General features: G+C 42.2%; 2 protein-coding genes across 4 annotated transcripts; both read right to left on the bottom strand.

Moving 5' to 3' along the window:
- Nucleotides 1-1091: 1091 nt before the first annotated feature.
- LOC105279193 (putative laccase-11) lies at nucleotides 1092-12406 on the bottom strand. 2 transcript variants are annotated; one of them, XM_026975250.1, is made up of 12 exons: nucleotides 11867-12181; nucleotides 11515-11620; nucleotides 10713-10824; nucleotides 10218-10428; nucleotides 9249-9415; nucleotides 8856-9037; nucleotides 6876-7251; nucleotides 5360-5786; nucleotides 3270-3662; nucleotides 1877-2098; nucleotides 1455-1673; nucleotides 1092-1349 (listed from the first exon to the last, which is right to left on the bottom strand). In XM_026975250.1, the coding sequence occupies exons 1-12, from the start codon at nucleotides 11940-11942 to the stop codon at nucleotides 1180-1182; spliced, it is 2661 nt and encodes an 886-aa protein (XP_026831051.1). In that variant the 5' UTR covers nucleotides 11943-12181; the 3' UTR covers nucleotides 1092-1179. The 2 variants fall into 2 exon arrangements, with proteins under 2 accessions (XP_026831051.1, XP_026831050.1); XM_026975249.1 differs by lacking the exons at nucleotides 5360-5786; nucleotides 6876-7251 and adding an exon at nucleotides 3758-3844 and having other exon boundaries at nucleotides 8860-9037; nucleotides 11867-12406.
- On the bottom strand, nucleotides 12330-14197 carry LOC105279191 (INO80 complex subunit B). 2 transcript variants are annotated; one of them, XM_011338807.3, is made up of 6 exons: nucleotides 13900-14197; nucleotides 13641-13806; nucleotides 13256-13439; nucleotides 12964-13197; nucleotides 12710-12882; nucleotides 12330-12610 (listed from the first exon to the last, which is right to left on the bottom strand). In XM_011338807.3, exons 1-6 carry the CDS (start codon nucleotides 13943-13945, stop codon nucleotides 12478-12480), a joined length of 936 nt encoding a protein of 311 aa, XP_011337109.1. In that variant the 5' UTR covers nucleotides 13946-14197; the 3' UTR covers nucleotides 12330-12477. The 2 variants fall into 2 exon arrangements, with proteins under 2 accessions (XP_011337109.1, XP_011337111.1); XM_011338809.3 differs by having other exon boundaries at nucleotides 12500-12634.
- Nucleotides 14198-14369: the final 172 nt, after the last annotated feature.

The raw sequence follows: 14369 nt of genomic DNA, 5'->3' as shown, positions 1-14369 counted from the left end.
TTAAACTTTTTTGTTAATAACGTTTTATTAAGCAACTTGCCCCGATTAAAATCTTTCGAAGGTTACTCAGGACGTTAACCTTGACAACATGGCAAGCTCAAGGTCATCGGCGAGGTGTCCCCTAATGTTAATGATAATGTTAATAATAATGTTATAAATAACTACGTACCACGTAGTAGACCCCTAGAGCACCGGACACATACGCATCGTTTACAGCCCGCTTCGCGGAAGGGTGGGGCCAGTGTAAAGCCTATTACACAATGCAAAGGAACAGGCAACATGAACAAGGAATAGCCTAATCGCGTTGCTCGATTTGGTCATCCGTACTCAAATCGTGTAACGCGATTGGTTATTCCCTGTTCCTGTTGCCTGTTCCTTTGCATTGTGTAATAGGCTTAACAAATTTCGCCGTACAGATTTTGATCACCCGGGGACACGCCACGGATTCCGGCGTGGGGGAGGGGCGAAGATCCGCTATTTTTCAACATATTTTGCAAGAAACAAACTCTAAACGTGAATATTCCATGAGCATCTAATTCGGAAAATGTTCCTGGACGAAATGTAAGCTAGGAACAACCTTTGAATCCCACAGATTCCTCCTGCACCCTGCAACTATCCTTGTTGCAACATCAGTTTAAATATAGAGAAAAACACCCAGCGCGCAACGATGCAGGAGGAATCTGTGGGATTCAAATGACAGAAAACATATATATAATAAATAAATAATAAATAAATAAAAAGAAAGTCAGTGTTTTTTGCCATTTTACAATTAAAAAAAAGGCACTGAAATAATGTAAACCCAGCAATTTATGGGATGGACCCGGAAGAATCAAGTCTGGCAATACTTAAGTCTGACTACACATATGTTTGTACTATTTAACCTAATCCAATGTTTATCGTAAACCCTAGAAGTCATTGTGTGTTTTCCGTGCCCTATCCATCATTCCACATCATTCTGTCCCATTATGAAGGACAAATATCTTGCTATATTATTCACTGGTATTCCTAAAAGTATCTGTACGTTCATACATTCATGCGTGTTTGATACTTTTTTCTTTCCTCTTTTTTGTTTTTTTTTAGAAAAATAAAGGTTACATGTATCTTTCTCTTTTATTCTTTCTGTTCATAACATGACTTTCGTACATTGAGAGTAAACAAATGGAGAGTCTGTTAGTCTTTTTAACTCGGCTCGAAGATCAGATCCATTCCTTTGTTGTTCCCACATCTAGGAAAGTCGATCGGTACAAGCGGCAAGTTTCGGTCAAGACCCACTTTCATTAAGAATTGCATACCAGGACCGAGCAATTGAGGATACATAGCGGTACTTCTCGCTTCCCATAACCAGTATCCTAAAAGAGAAATCAAAAAGGATCACTTTGATTTATTTGTGCTACTTGTTTGAGGGACGATGTTATTCGTTTCGGTCGGTACGAACGGACTTTTTTTTCTCTCACCTAAATTATCAGTATATAGACGAAGAATAATGTAACCCTTGTTTGGTACCGTGAAAGTATCTTTCCGCACTGGATTTTTCACATTACGTTGTATTTTCCCATCACGATCCAAAGATACGATTTTGTCTTTGCTGATGGGTTTCTCGAAGCTTCCCCGACCAGTGAGCTTAGCATTGTAACCGTGCACGTGAAATGTATGGGACGTGTTGCCTCCAAAACCTAAAGAAAATGAAAGAAGACAACCGTGCCATTGTATGTACTCAACTGTTCTCTCCCCGACGTTTAATAATTTAACGCCACTATTCAGGTGCGTTACTTCTTTTTTTTCTCTTTAAGTAACCAAACTTCGACTATTGCGCAAGACAAAAAAACAAAACAAAAAAGAAACAAAAAATACATATCTTGGCATTATTTTCCATTACCTTCGTCTATGAGTACGATTTCGATCGTTTTTCGCGGTGCAACTTCCATCAGCTGCACGCACTCGCAGAACAATGGCGTTTCGGCGCATTCGCTCGATCGTTCCTCCATCGAACAGATCAACTTTTTCGGCGTGCTCTCTGGTTGCGACAGTATGGGAGATGATGGATACTTGAAAGACATGCCATTGATCTGGGGTATTTTTATCACGCCTTTCGTCAAACCTGAAAATTTAATGTGTCAACGATCGCACGTAGAGATGCCAGAAAGCGTGCTTTGGTAGCATGAAGTGGCATGGGTGGTAATAGAATGGGGATGCACACTATCCATGTGTCATGTCGATGTGCGCACGCGGACACGATACGTAGGTATCGTGCGACCATCTCTCACTCCATCCTCATCCATGCCACCTCATATTACCAATGCACATTTGCTGGCATCACTGATCTAGGCTGTGTTCCAAAATTCACTGCCAGCACTGAAACTCTATAGTTTATGTCACTTACACTATAGCTTTTCAGCGCTGGCAGTGAATTTTGGAACACAGCCCTAGTTTCCACCTAAGCCTTCAATCTGATCGTGAATCGGTGCGAATCGAATTTAATGTACTGTTTCCACTGGAAATAGAATAGGAGTAGAGCAGAGTGAGAAAGGTTGGTATTTCAATAGGGCCAACTTATCTTTTGCTTGTTGAATATAAATGAATAACCTCTGAAGAATATATACGGTTGCGTAATGTCATAGTTTCATTATGTGATCACAAATCACATTTATTTTCCATTTTCCATATGAGCAACAAATAACTGTCGAATAATGAAACGTAGAGGTTGGCACTATCTACTTTCAACTTGTTTCAACCATTTCCACCGACTAAAATTTAGTGTCAATTCACTGCTAGTTCGATACAGCTTGCGGATCGAAACGGAAGTGAAATGAGCACCGTCAGTCGTGTTTCCATCGACCGAAATTGGTTCTACACCGCATTAGGTGCGAATTAACGCTTCGGTGGAAACTGGACCACTGATCGTACGTCGATGATGCTTCATCGTGTGCGGTGTGGTACATTTTGTAGAGTGGGTAAAAGGAGTGTCGCCAATATACATGCCTAATGTTGATTGGCTCCGCCATTTACAGACAATTTCCGGTTAGCCGTCAATAGGTATTGGGTGAAGTAGTTGTGAAAGTGTACATTTAAAGTAGTAGTGACGTTTTAATATCGTTTTACTTTGTCTGACAATGGCGACTTCCGGTTAATTGGCGACACTCTCCTTTTACCCACTCTAACATTTTGCGCTCTTGAGAGCTTGTAGCGTCGTTCGACAGCAGATGCGACCTTTTTATTCTTTCGATGATAAACACCGATGTTTTTTCCGTTTATCGATCAAGTTTCCTTACTCAAGTATGCTGGATAATATCTCCACGCGTAAAAGTTGTACGAGGTGTCCGTCATCTCATCCGTAAAAAATGAAAAGGCATTCGTATCGAAGGGCACATAAATCGTTTCGTCCACTTGTTCTTCCGATCCTGATCGCTCAGCACTTTTTAGATCCGAGGAACAAATCACGTTTTTCGACAACCTGTGACAGTAGTGACCATTTTCGGCAATTTCTAGTTCACGTTCGTCCAATCGATCAACGGTGCTCCTTATCGTGTACGACGCCAGTTCCGCGTCCTCGTAAACGACGTGTGCCTCGTGACTCCAGTTCCGACAATCCTGAAGGCCCTGTACGTCGAGCGCGTACTTGCCGATCGCTTGCTCCGCCGTCAGTGTACAATCGAGTCTTTCACCTGTAAGCAGATTTAATACGAGTTGCTGTAATTCGTACGCTATATCTGTACAAATTATTCGCGCTTTGTTTCGTGTTCATGGACTTGTCGCTCACATGATTCGTGATTTGTTGTATCTGTTGTAGGAGACCGTTCGAGACCGTTCGAGACCGTTCGAGACCGTTCGAGACCGTTCGAGTCGGCTATTGAATTTATAATACAGTTTGTCTGTTCATCCTCCATATCGAATCACGCTACATCAAATCATGAATTATTTCACTCCGTTTTAAGGAAAGAAAATTAGAAGAAAAAAAAAGATCCAATTTGAAAAACATGTGATTTATTGCGCTTGGGTCAGATGTTTTATTTACTTACCCGTTCTTCAACTCTCGCACGTTTCTTACGACAGGGGCTACATAACGTTTACTCTCTTGACAATAACGGAAACCCGTTCATTGGGATTTGGTATTTTGTATTTATAGTGAAACGTCTATACAACTCTTTTATTGCGGGACATTTGATATAATGATTCACTTCGGTATTTCAATGTAAGATCGCCGAATGCTCGTCCAAGTAAAATTGTATCGTACTATAGACTAATGTAAACCTGTAATCACCACTACCGTATTTTCGGCGTCAGATATTATCGTGGACATTGAAAACTTGACATTAGCGGAGAGAGGAGTAGTAACTACTACGTTTGCTTATCTACATCGACGATTGGTATTGGTATTGCGTTTTTAACGAGTTAATGTAGTTGCATCGTGCGGTCATGGCGGTGATTACGAACAGAAAGTATATTACGTGTTTGCTTTCGCGTTCTCTAATTATTATCAGTTCTTCGAAACTTGGACGCTAACATAGGAATAAAAGAAGCTCTCCTCGCGTTACCGCGAGTTGTTGGCATTCTCTCTGCGTAACGTCCAAGATTCGACTCCAGTTAACGAAACTCGATCAACGGACGATGCGACGGCATCTAATTCGGAGCGATACGAAACAACCTCCAGAAACATCGATGCACCGTTTAAGATTGACTGAACATACTTTTTTCCCTTCTTATTATTATTTCTTTTTTTAATCAAATGCGCACGTTCTATGTGCAAATACGAGCGAAAAGAATGGAATTATTGATGTCGGTTAAAAGAAAAACAGAAAAAAGGAAAACCTACGAGTTCAGTAATCTACGGAGTAATCTCGCTCGAACGCTTACGCAAAATTGCCTATCGTACAGTCTTCATCGTTGATTCAGTCTTTATATTATATGTCTAGATAATGATGAAACGATACAGCGGCGACAGCGACAGATGGCAATGGCGGCGGCGGTGATGACCGTCGAAATCGCGCAAATCAACTACGTAACATTGCACATTGTTTCTTATGCGTCGTATGATTCTTCTATCTATATCTAATGTACAACAAGTTTGGTACCGCTGCCGTTATCGTACAAATATTGGAATCTCTTTATTTTCAAACGGACAACGCATCGGAGACGAATGGATGGGATTTGTTTTGTCGCGGTGCTCTCTATTTTACGACCCGTTAAATTACTCGAATAGTCGCGTCGAGTAATTTCGTTCTTAACATTTCCATCTATCGCTTCTATCGTCCTTGAATGGAAGTTGATCTCATTCGTTACGGCCAACACGAGCAATGTATCGATCACGATATCGATAGCAACGTGTCCCGCTGTAATTTCCACCGATCGGTTCATTAGCGACGCGTTTGTGCGTAGACCCCGATCTCCGCCTCGAAGAGGATCTGGTTGATCCTGAGTTTGGCGACCGATCTCGAGTACGAATCTGGAATCTCGGCGAGCTGCACGGCGATGCTCTCGCCGAACTTTGCAAATTCCTCTTTTGTCTTTTTTCGTTCCTTCTCGTCCGGAACGCCGGATTCGAGCTTCGTCTGGCCGGACTCGTCAAGATCGACGGGTGAGCTGTCTTGACTCGGCAGAGAGCCGCTCCACGACTCGATCGCCTTTAAGCTGGATGACGAAGATTCCTCGGCGTCTTCGCTGAGTGAGGCGTTGAAGGAGCCTGTACCGGAGCCGTTTGTCTCCTCGTTGCAATCGATGAACGTTATGCTTTCCGGATCGATATTGCTGACGATGTACTCTTCTTGCAGCTTTGATTCTTCCTCGACTCTCTGCGAAAAGCGGATCATCAGGCTGAATCAGCTGAATTTTTACTACGATGTTTCTATGATAGCGATGAAAAACCTGCATTTCTCGGTCTTGTAATTACTCTTTGGCTGTACACGATTGCATCACGAACGTATGAATCTACCTAATTCCGTATCTAATCTCGTGACTCGATCGCTCTGAGCGAGAAGCTTTGCGTCGTGACTTTCTCGCGTGTTTCTTTTCTCTCGTAGTCTCTCATGGTCTCTCGTACGTCGAGAATTGCGTCGCTCGCGCCCGTAGCATTGTCACGCGCACGATTGAACATTGGTCTTTTCGATACTCTCGTGTATAGTCGGTCGAGATATTTTTAATTCGCCGATTTTCTGCGCTCGACGGCATCGACACGTTGAAATGCGTTGTAACTTGTATACGTGCGACGAAATGGCGATACCGAATCACCACAGGGTGATCGAGTCGGACACAGACAAATATCGACTCGAATTTTCACCCGACGAGAAAGACAATAACGTGTCGCTGCGAGCCAACAAAATCATTATCTCGACCAGCGACGCGTCATGCCACTCGTGTTCAGACGAATCTCGTCTCTGTTGCGACATCGTCGAGAGAACACGTCGGTAGAAAAGAACAGAAAAAGTGAATTACCACATCGTGAATATGAAAAAGAAGAAAATTTCCAAATTGTCTCGATTATACTCGTACTTTATACTGCCTGTTAACCAATTGAACGAACGAATAAACCTCACAAAGAAGATTGCCACGGTTGTACGCGCTGCTTTCGGAAACATCAAGTGCGCGATCTATTGCGGACAATACATGCGGGAAATAATGATATTTCCCTGTTGGAAACAAGATGACGCATCCGAGAGAAGACACGTTAATGTAACGTCGTTACATTGTCATTTGCGAAGAATCGTACGTATGCAGAACGCATGTACGCACGCACACGCATACGCAGACGATTTTACGGGAAAAGCCAAAGAGTAACTTTTTGTAACACTGCGAATCGAGAATTGACTGGTGCGTCATCACCGTTGGAAAAGCCTAAGATATAGTTTGACGAATCGCGTGTGAGATGGTCTTCTTCCGTTTACCTTCTTGCGCTTGCTGTATCTACGCGTGCCAAATTGTAGAAACTGCATGGCTTTGAAGGCGAACCACTTGGAGACGTATACGTCGTCCGGACCTGTGGCGGTATCGCGGCTGTTCTGAATCTTGTGTACCTCTCGCGAGTACTGACACTTGAGGTTCGTGATCTTCTTCTCGACTTCGAGGGTATTGCAGCAGAGAATCTCGGCGAGCTCCTCGATAGCTCGTTTCCGTTTCGCACGGTCCCGATAGCCACGGGCATTCCAATCCCAGAGGACGCGCCGCTGCTGATATTCGCGCAGTAACTCGAGAGTCTTGTCGCGGGTCCACTCCATGCCGACGCGCGTCCCACTGTTGCCCGGACCGTCCCAAAGTCCGTGACTGTACATGTAAAGTACGACAGTCCGGAGCACGCAGCGTCCAGGTGCTCCACAGCGTTTTCGGCTCGGAAGATACGTGAGCGAGCGAAAGAGCGAGTGATCGATCGGCTGTCTAACGCGTTGCCCGCTGATAAATTACAGCGCGGAACTAACGCCGCGAAAGCTGCAGCCGCGAAACGAGCACGCGTTTTAATGATTTTTGCGCGAGGCTCGCGCGCTTCGCCACCTTCCTTTCTTTATTTCTCTTTGCAGAAACCCCGGCCCGAGAGCACGAAGACGGCCGAGTCTGCGCGAATGTTCATCCGCCTGCCACCTCGCCACGCCGTCGCTTCACCGAGCGTGCAAGCGCTGTTACGAGAGGAACGGAGGATTTTGCTGTCTCGCACCTATCAAAACCGCCGCCGCCGCCACCATTCTATTCCTCTCCTCGCTCTCTCTCTCCCTCGCCCCTCTGAAATTTTTCTTTTTATTTCCTCCGTTAAACCTTTAAGCACGAGTGTGAATGCACTAGGAGAGTCATGTTAAGGATCAAATCTGATACATGCATTTATCTCAAATGCGTTTCGTTCGATTGTATCGTCCCAAAATTAGGAGAAACTGTCGAGACGCGATCCGCTATGTTGTGCCGTAGCATGGTATCTGTCTCTTCGACATGTACACGTTGAAGTCGTTTTCATCGCTCTCCATCTTTGCGATTGTATCGCGATGTGACTGTAAATCAATCAAATTTGCTTGTCAGTCAGAATCCATAAGAATCTTTGAGAGACTCGCTTCTCCGTGAGCGCCGACGATTCTCTCTTCTCTCCTCTCATTCGCTGCCATCCGTCCGCTGTCTGATGTTGGCATTACCACCTCTTTTTGGTGCAACGGATGCATGAAACGCGAATGCAGTCACGTTGGAGTATACGCGAGAGATTGATCGGAATCAACGGCGCCGGGCGCACGCGGGTACGGAGTTGTGCGGCTGTGCGCGCTCGGCTTCGAATTGACGCGCGATTCTCCCCGCTGCGCTCTCCTTCGTTCTTCTCATGCGTCGAACGCGCCTTTGTTTCGCGTTAGGCGCCGATGCAGCGTATAAAATTAATGCTTCTCGTTTTTACCATTATTACGATATACGTTCTATCATACAGATGAATATACACTTTTACGTTTTTCTTACGTCGCACGTTGCTATCCAACGTTTTCGAATGTTTTTTTATACATAGCGTACGTCTCAGTACTTTTCCGATACCCAAAGTATCTCACACCTCGGAATAAAGCGCAAACATTCATCTAGCACGTACAACGTGTACAATATACGCGCTTGTTTCATGTTTGTTTCTCTGAGGATTTGCTCGCTTGATGTATTGTATAATACGCGATCCCATTGTAATAATTACAAGATAATTAAACGATAACTTGTAATGTCCGCTATGTCCGCTATACTTTAATAGCAATTAATAGCAATTAATAGCAATTAATAGCAATTAATAGCAATTAATAGCGAATTCATCGAATCGATAAATTAATTGAGAAGAGAATTACATATTATATAAACGACCGCGACGCCTTGTTCGAGAGCGATCACCTTGAATACGATACTGGAAAAATTGCAGGATGCGAAACGTACCTGGGAATAAAATGACATGCGTGCCTGTCATCGATTGTACAGGGTTGCCATCAGCAGCCAGAACTTGAAGCGAATGTCCATGGACGGATAATAAAATCGGACAATTGGGAGCATTCGCGTTAATGAGACGTAGCAAATAGCGAAGGCCATGTTTCACTCGTACGATTACCTCCCGTGCCTGAAAAGATGCACGAAAGGTGTCTACAAATTAGACGTTCCGATTTCAACTGCATTCTATTATATATTTCATACGACATTTCGTCGTCGTATCTCTCTGTCCTGATATCTATGCTATTGTCGGAGACGGGTAAGCTCGGGTCGCACACCGCGATCATCCCGGCGATTCTCGACTTGGCGCGGAATCTTCAGACAACGACGATAGGATATACCTGGCCGTTTACGAGGAGTCCGTCCGGCGTAGGTGGATATAGACGCGATTGTCGTGTCAGTGGACTCGACGGCCTTGATGACAGTAAAAGTATCCTTTCCAGACTAGGGTCGTCCCGTGGTCCTCGAACTGTCAACGACCCGTACACCCCGTCACCCTGTTGCGAGACTAATCATCCCCCTCGACTTAATTTTTCTTTTGTTTTTTCCTCGACAACTTTTAAACCGGATTATACTACGTGATTCTACCTGCATGTCCCGAAGCATCTTCGGAACATACACAAGCGGGCACGATTCACGGAAGAGAAGACTTTTCGAGAGAGAGAGAGAGAGAGCGAGATCACAAATAACTGAATCACTTGCCACGTCCGACCCGGTCGAGTAATAATCTAGTTCGCCGATTTCGTTTCCCGAATAGAACGATATGCTCCGTGGCCAAAGTCGACACTCTATTCTACTTGACAAAGAGCACGATTACGATTAAGAGGAAATTCTACTCTTTTACTCTTGTCTCTTATAGGCGCGGTGAGAAGAGAAACGCGCTCTTTCGAGCTCACGAACATTATTGATCTTGCTTTTCTTGATGCGAGCGCCAAACGGAACGACGTTCTACGGCGTAGACCGGAGTCAAAATCGGGCGAGTCGATTGTAAGCTCGAAACTCTGCTTCTAAAATTCAGTTTGACTTTCTACTGAATTTTACTCGAGAAAAATCTTCTTTCCTTCCTTTCCTCTTTTCTTTCTTTCTTTTTCCTTTTAATTTGCGCCCTTTTCGCATGTGTCCGTGACTCGCTGTTGGCGAGTTTAAATGAGCAAGAAATACCGCTGGTAAACACTGGCGAACAAAATGTATGGAAAGGCACCCGAGATGCACGTATTATATTGTACAAGATTGCATTCTCGTGAGTTTCGAAGTAAGATCCAGTTAAATCGAAGGAAAGATAAATAGGAAAAAAAATGTTGCGAAAATACCTGAATGAGCGTGATAAAAATATGTTCCTGCGCTATCAGGATGTATTTTGTAACGAAAGCCACTAAAGGGTAAAATAGGACACTGTGTTATCATAGGCACACCATCCATGTAATTGGAATCTTTTTGCCGGATTCCGTGCCAATGGAAAGTTAACTCGTGGCTTCCTAATTTGTTGTAAACGAGAACCTCTATCGTATCGCCCAAACAAATCTGTGGCAAAAATATATATTCTGCTTAAACAATAATCGTGCTCATATTTCCTTTCTGTCGAGACTTTTGTCTATTGCTCCTCAATATCGATAATCATATTAAACAATGACATTAATGACAATTGGAAATATTTAAAACATACATTGAAATTCTATAGTGAGAAAGCTTTTCGTTTTGTTTTACAATACAAACAACAGACGAATGTAAAGAGTAGATCGGACTATTTAACAATTGTATTGAATAATTGTAAAAATATTGTGCGAGAGAATTGTACAAATATCTACTTGTATAGCTGGTCCCGGACTCTTTCCGTTAATTGTCAAGAGGCTCCTTCCCATGGTAATGTTTGAACATGTGGAAACATCATCCTTGTCATCACATTTGTCGCAGAAGCTACTAATTATATTAAAAGTGTTAGATTGAAACATAAAACCTCAAACTTGAACAAAACTCACCGTATTCAATTGCCGGCGAATATGGTTAATTAAATGTAAACAACTTTAATCAAAGCGCAGTTTTAAGAGATGCAAACTGAAGGGAAATGTATCACTGGGCGATTGTGATTCAACTACCGATTCGTCTCAAGAGTAGAAAAGGTGGAATTGTCGAAAATAACGTGGCATTACACGCGCTATTCTATGCTACGCTACGTTCTTTCACCGAGTTCATAGTATAAGGTCTTTGCTCGATTCGTGTAGTAATGCACCTTCGAATGCGCGAGTATCGGAACCTGTCGCAGACCGAGTGCAGGATGCACTCGGCGGCCGTGAAAATGAACCGTTAGATATGCTGCATTCCAGTCCGTCGCGAACAAACGTAGAGAATTACTTGTTATATTTGCGTATTCTAGTCGAATGCGCGCAGGAAAATACCAGTTCAGGAAAATACTATCGATGCAAAAACTACAAATTTCGAAATCAAAATAGAAATTTTCCCAATTTTTCAGTCATTTTCATCATATTTTATATTTCGCTATTTATTTTCATAGTCTTTCCCTTTCCTTGCATTACAAGTACTACAGAATGTCATAGTGACAAATACTTATTGATTACAAAAAAGAATAAATAGTTTATAACGTTATCTTACCTCGTTGCGTCGTGTGCTTCTGCAACGAAGAAACGATAAACGCACTTCTTTTTCAAAAAGGATGTTTCGTCGGAACACGGACGCACACATTCGTGATAATCGTCATCTAGATTTCAAAATAAAACGAGTAATTTAATCGTTAATCCATGGACGGTTATACATGTTGAAATCGGATTAATTGATCAATCTCGTTACGTTAAGTGCACAAGGAAAAAAGATTAACGCTGGCAATTCTCTCGTCGGATCTTTTTCCGTCTCACTTCCGCAAACAAAAAACGGTTTGTTCTTATCGAGCAACGAATAAACGAACTAATAAGTCAAAACTGCCTGCGGCAAAAGATTTCGCACTCACCGGATGTCCCGAAACACAAAACCGAAATCGGACAAGAAGCAAACGTCAGAATGATCGAATAGCGAAGACACAACATGGTGGCCCAGAATACCTGGGTTGATACCGAGCACGTACACGTACATAGGTTCGAACGATCCTGCGCGGATCTAAGCCGATGACCGCCGATCCAGGAAGTGAATGCTTCGCGAACGACGGAACGGCCCGCTACTTGCAGATTGGGTGAATGGGTGAAAGCAAGGCCTAGGCTACGCTAAAGTGTTACGCTTGGAGAAAGGCCGTTTCTTATTTCTTTTATCGTAAACATGCATTTCTTGCATAATGCTTCATTGCGCTTATATCATTCGATAAGAATCATTTTAGATCAAGGACAGGAAAGGTATCATCTTTATAAAAACACAAGCGCGCGCGCGCGCGCACACACACACACATATACTTTTGTACAAACATGCTGAAATTAATGATACATATGACCGCTTATATTATACATTTTATACATGTACACGTACATAAAGGAAAATTAACTGACCTGAATCTCAAAAAATTATCATTGGACAAGAATATTTTGACATCGAATAATTGTAGTAATTGTAGTAATTGTAGAAACGATTGTTTCATGTGAATATAAGAAGATTTGCTTTATAACATTCTAAACTACACAATGGTATTCCAGTTTTAGAACATGAATATTTTTTGGGATTTTTGCATTGATTTACACCGCAAAGGATCCGTTTCGGTGGACTTTTCCTGAAATAGAATTAACAAACATTCCTAGTTAATTAAGTTAAATCAGTCAGAATTGTAAGTATATGATACAACGAGAGACGATGTATCTATCGTGCTTACTCTTTGGCGCGACACAATGGAAAATCTTCACCGGGTGGTAAGGATATAGAACTCCCTTCGATCGTTAAGCGATACGTCACTAACGGCACTTGTCGCCTAGATAATTTTCCTTTACTGATGATCTTGGATGCTTTCGATTCTTGTTTCTTAAGTAGTCTTTCCATTGTCTTTTTCTGCAACAATAATTTCGAAAGATATTATGTATTTGTTGGCTATGAAACGCATCTCTCTCTCTCTCTTTTATTACATATTACCTTATCCTTTTCTCTTTTCTCATCAGCAAGCTGTTTGCGCTTCAAAGACTTTAGAGCAGCTTTCTGTATAGCTTCTGCGGTCATGACTTTTTCCTTGTAGCCAGTGGGTAATGACATTAGTTGCTCGATACCTGAATTTGGCTCTGTGTCAGTTTTTCTCTCAAACATTGCTCTTTGTCGAGCCGTCATTAGTTTAGGATCCTTTGGCTTAATTTTCTTCAATTCATCGTCAACCTGAAATAAGATGCACATTTTTATTGTCTTACTTTTGTCTATTATCATTACGTCTTACCTCCTCCAGTTTGCCAGACTCGATAGCATCGAGCCATCTTTCTTCCTCGCTACTGGTTCCACTGTCTTTACCTCTGTTACTCTTTGGGATCTTTTTCTTTGTGGTTGCTTTTGGGGATGATGCAGTACTTATAGTAGCCGCACTCAAACTACACGTTTTCAATATCTTTTCGCGTTTATCTAAACTGCAAGGTTATTGGATCGTCAGTCTTCTCTATGATGTTATGTGATCACTTTATAACTGAAGCAAAACAAAAAAGAAAAACAGGACTTTTCTGTAAGAAACCCACTTGAGCCCCCATCCATTTAGACGACAAATCTCAGAAAGCACATGGATATAGATTTTGTGATATGTAGAAAAGCATAAAAAGAAAAATATACGTAACCCTCTTTCATCTTCCTTCTTCATTTTTATCCTAAAGCTCTTCTTGCGATCGGTATCAGTCGAGATGTCAACGAAAGCATCGCTGTCATCATGCAGAAGCTTTTTCTTCTTGTGTTTTTTATGTTTATGTTTCTTGTGTCTCTTTTGTGGTGGGACATCGCCCGTCTCTGAACATTCGATTCGAGACTTATTCTCGTTCACATACATATAAGACCTACATAAAATGACATGAATACAAGATTTAACAGAAGCAAAATTACCTAAATTAATCTCCTCTTCCGTGCTCACGTCCCTCGGTTTGCCCATTACGGTGAAAGGAAAATGACGAAATAATTTCTCGGGAAATCTTGAATCTCGTACAAACCCCCTTAGATCGAACTCTTTGAAATTTGCTAAAAACCACTGGAAAATTATACTCGATAATAACGACAGTTTTGTGCTTTAGCGTTTATATTTATAAAATATTTTTTAATCTTTTCCAGCTTAAAAGTATCGTGCAATCCACTTAACCTCTCCTGACTAAATGCAACAAGCAATGAAAAACAAATCAAACTTTGTACGACGGATATGAGGTTTGTTCTTTTTCGCTGCGCTTCTCAACTAGTGCATCAAATTGAATAATTTTATTGGCTGTTGTGTATCGATGCGCGCCTACGCGATTGGTCAGTGAATCTTTCAACTTCTAGGGATATAATAAGTTCGCAGAGTTCTGCGGTAAGATGAGAAATGA

The sequence above is a fragment of the Ooceraea biroi genome, chromosome 2, assembly GCF_003672135.1.
Source record: "Ooceraea biroi isolate clonal line C1 chromosome 2, Obir_v5.4, whole genome shotgun sequence".
NCBI classification, from domain to species: Eukaryota; Metazoa; Arthropoda; class Insecta; order Hymenoptera; family Formicidae; genus Ooceraea; species Ooceraea biroi.
This window is presented reverse-complemented; position numbering and strand designations above follow the sequence as displayed.

What these genes read in the sequence shown, in the direction of transcription:
- LOC105279193 (XM_026975250.1), bottom strand. Translation starts at nt 11,942, where the DNA reads ATGTTGTGTCTTCGCTATTCGATCATTCTGACGTTTGCTTCTTGTCCG. An exon ending in TTTTTATCACGCTCATTCAG is followed by an intron (nt 9,416 to 10,217) that starts GTATTTTCGCAA and finishes GGGGATGATTAG; the next exon opens with TCTCGCAACAGGGTGACGGG. An exon ending in GTCATTTTATTCCCAGGTAC is followed by an intron (nt 7,252 to 8,855) that starts GTTTCGCATCCT and finishes TTACATGTACAG; the next exon opens with TCACGGACTTTGGGACGGTC.
- LOC105279191 (XM_011338807.3), bottom strand. Translation starts at nt 13,945, where the DNA reads ATGGGCAAACCGAGGGACGTGAGCACGGAAGAGGAGATTAATTTAG. An exon ending in AAGAAGGAAGATGAAAGAGG is followed by an intron (nt 13,440 to 13,640) that starts GTTACGTATATT and finishes ATAACCTTGCAG; the next exon opens with TTTAGATAAACGCGAAAAGA. An exon ending in AGTCTGGCAAACTGGAGGAG is followed by an intron (nt 13,198 to 13,255) that starts GTAAGACGTAAT and finishes ATCTTATTTCAG; the next exon opens with GTTGACGATGAATTGAAGAA.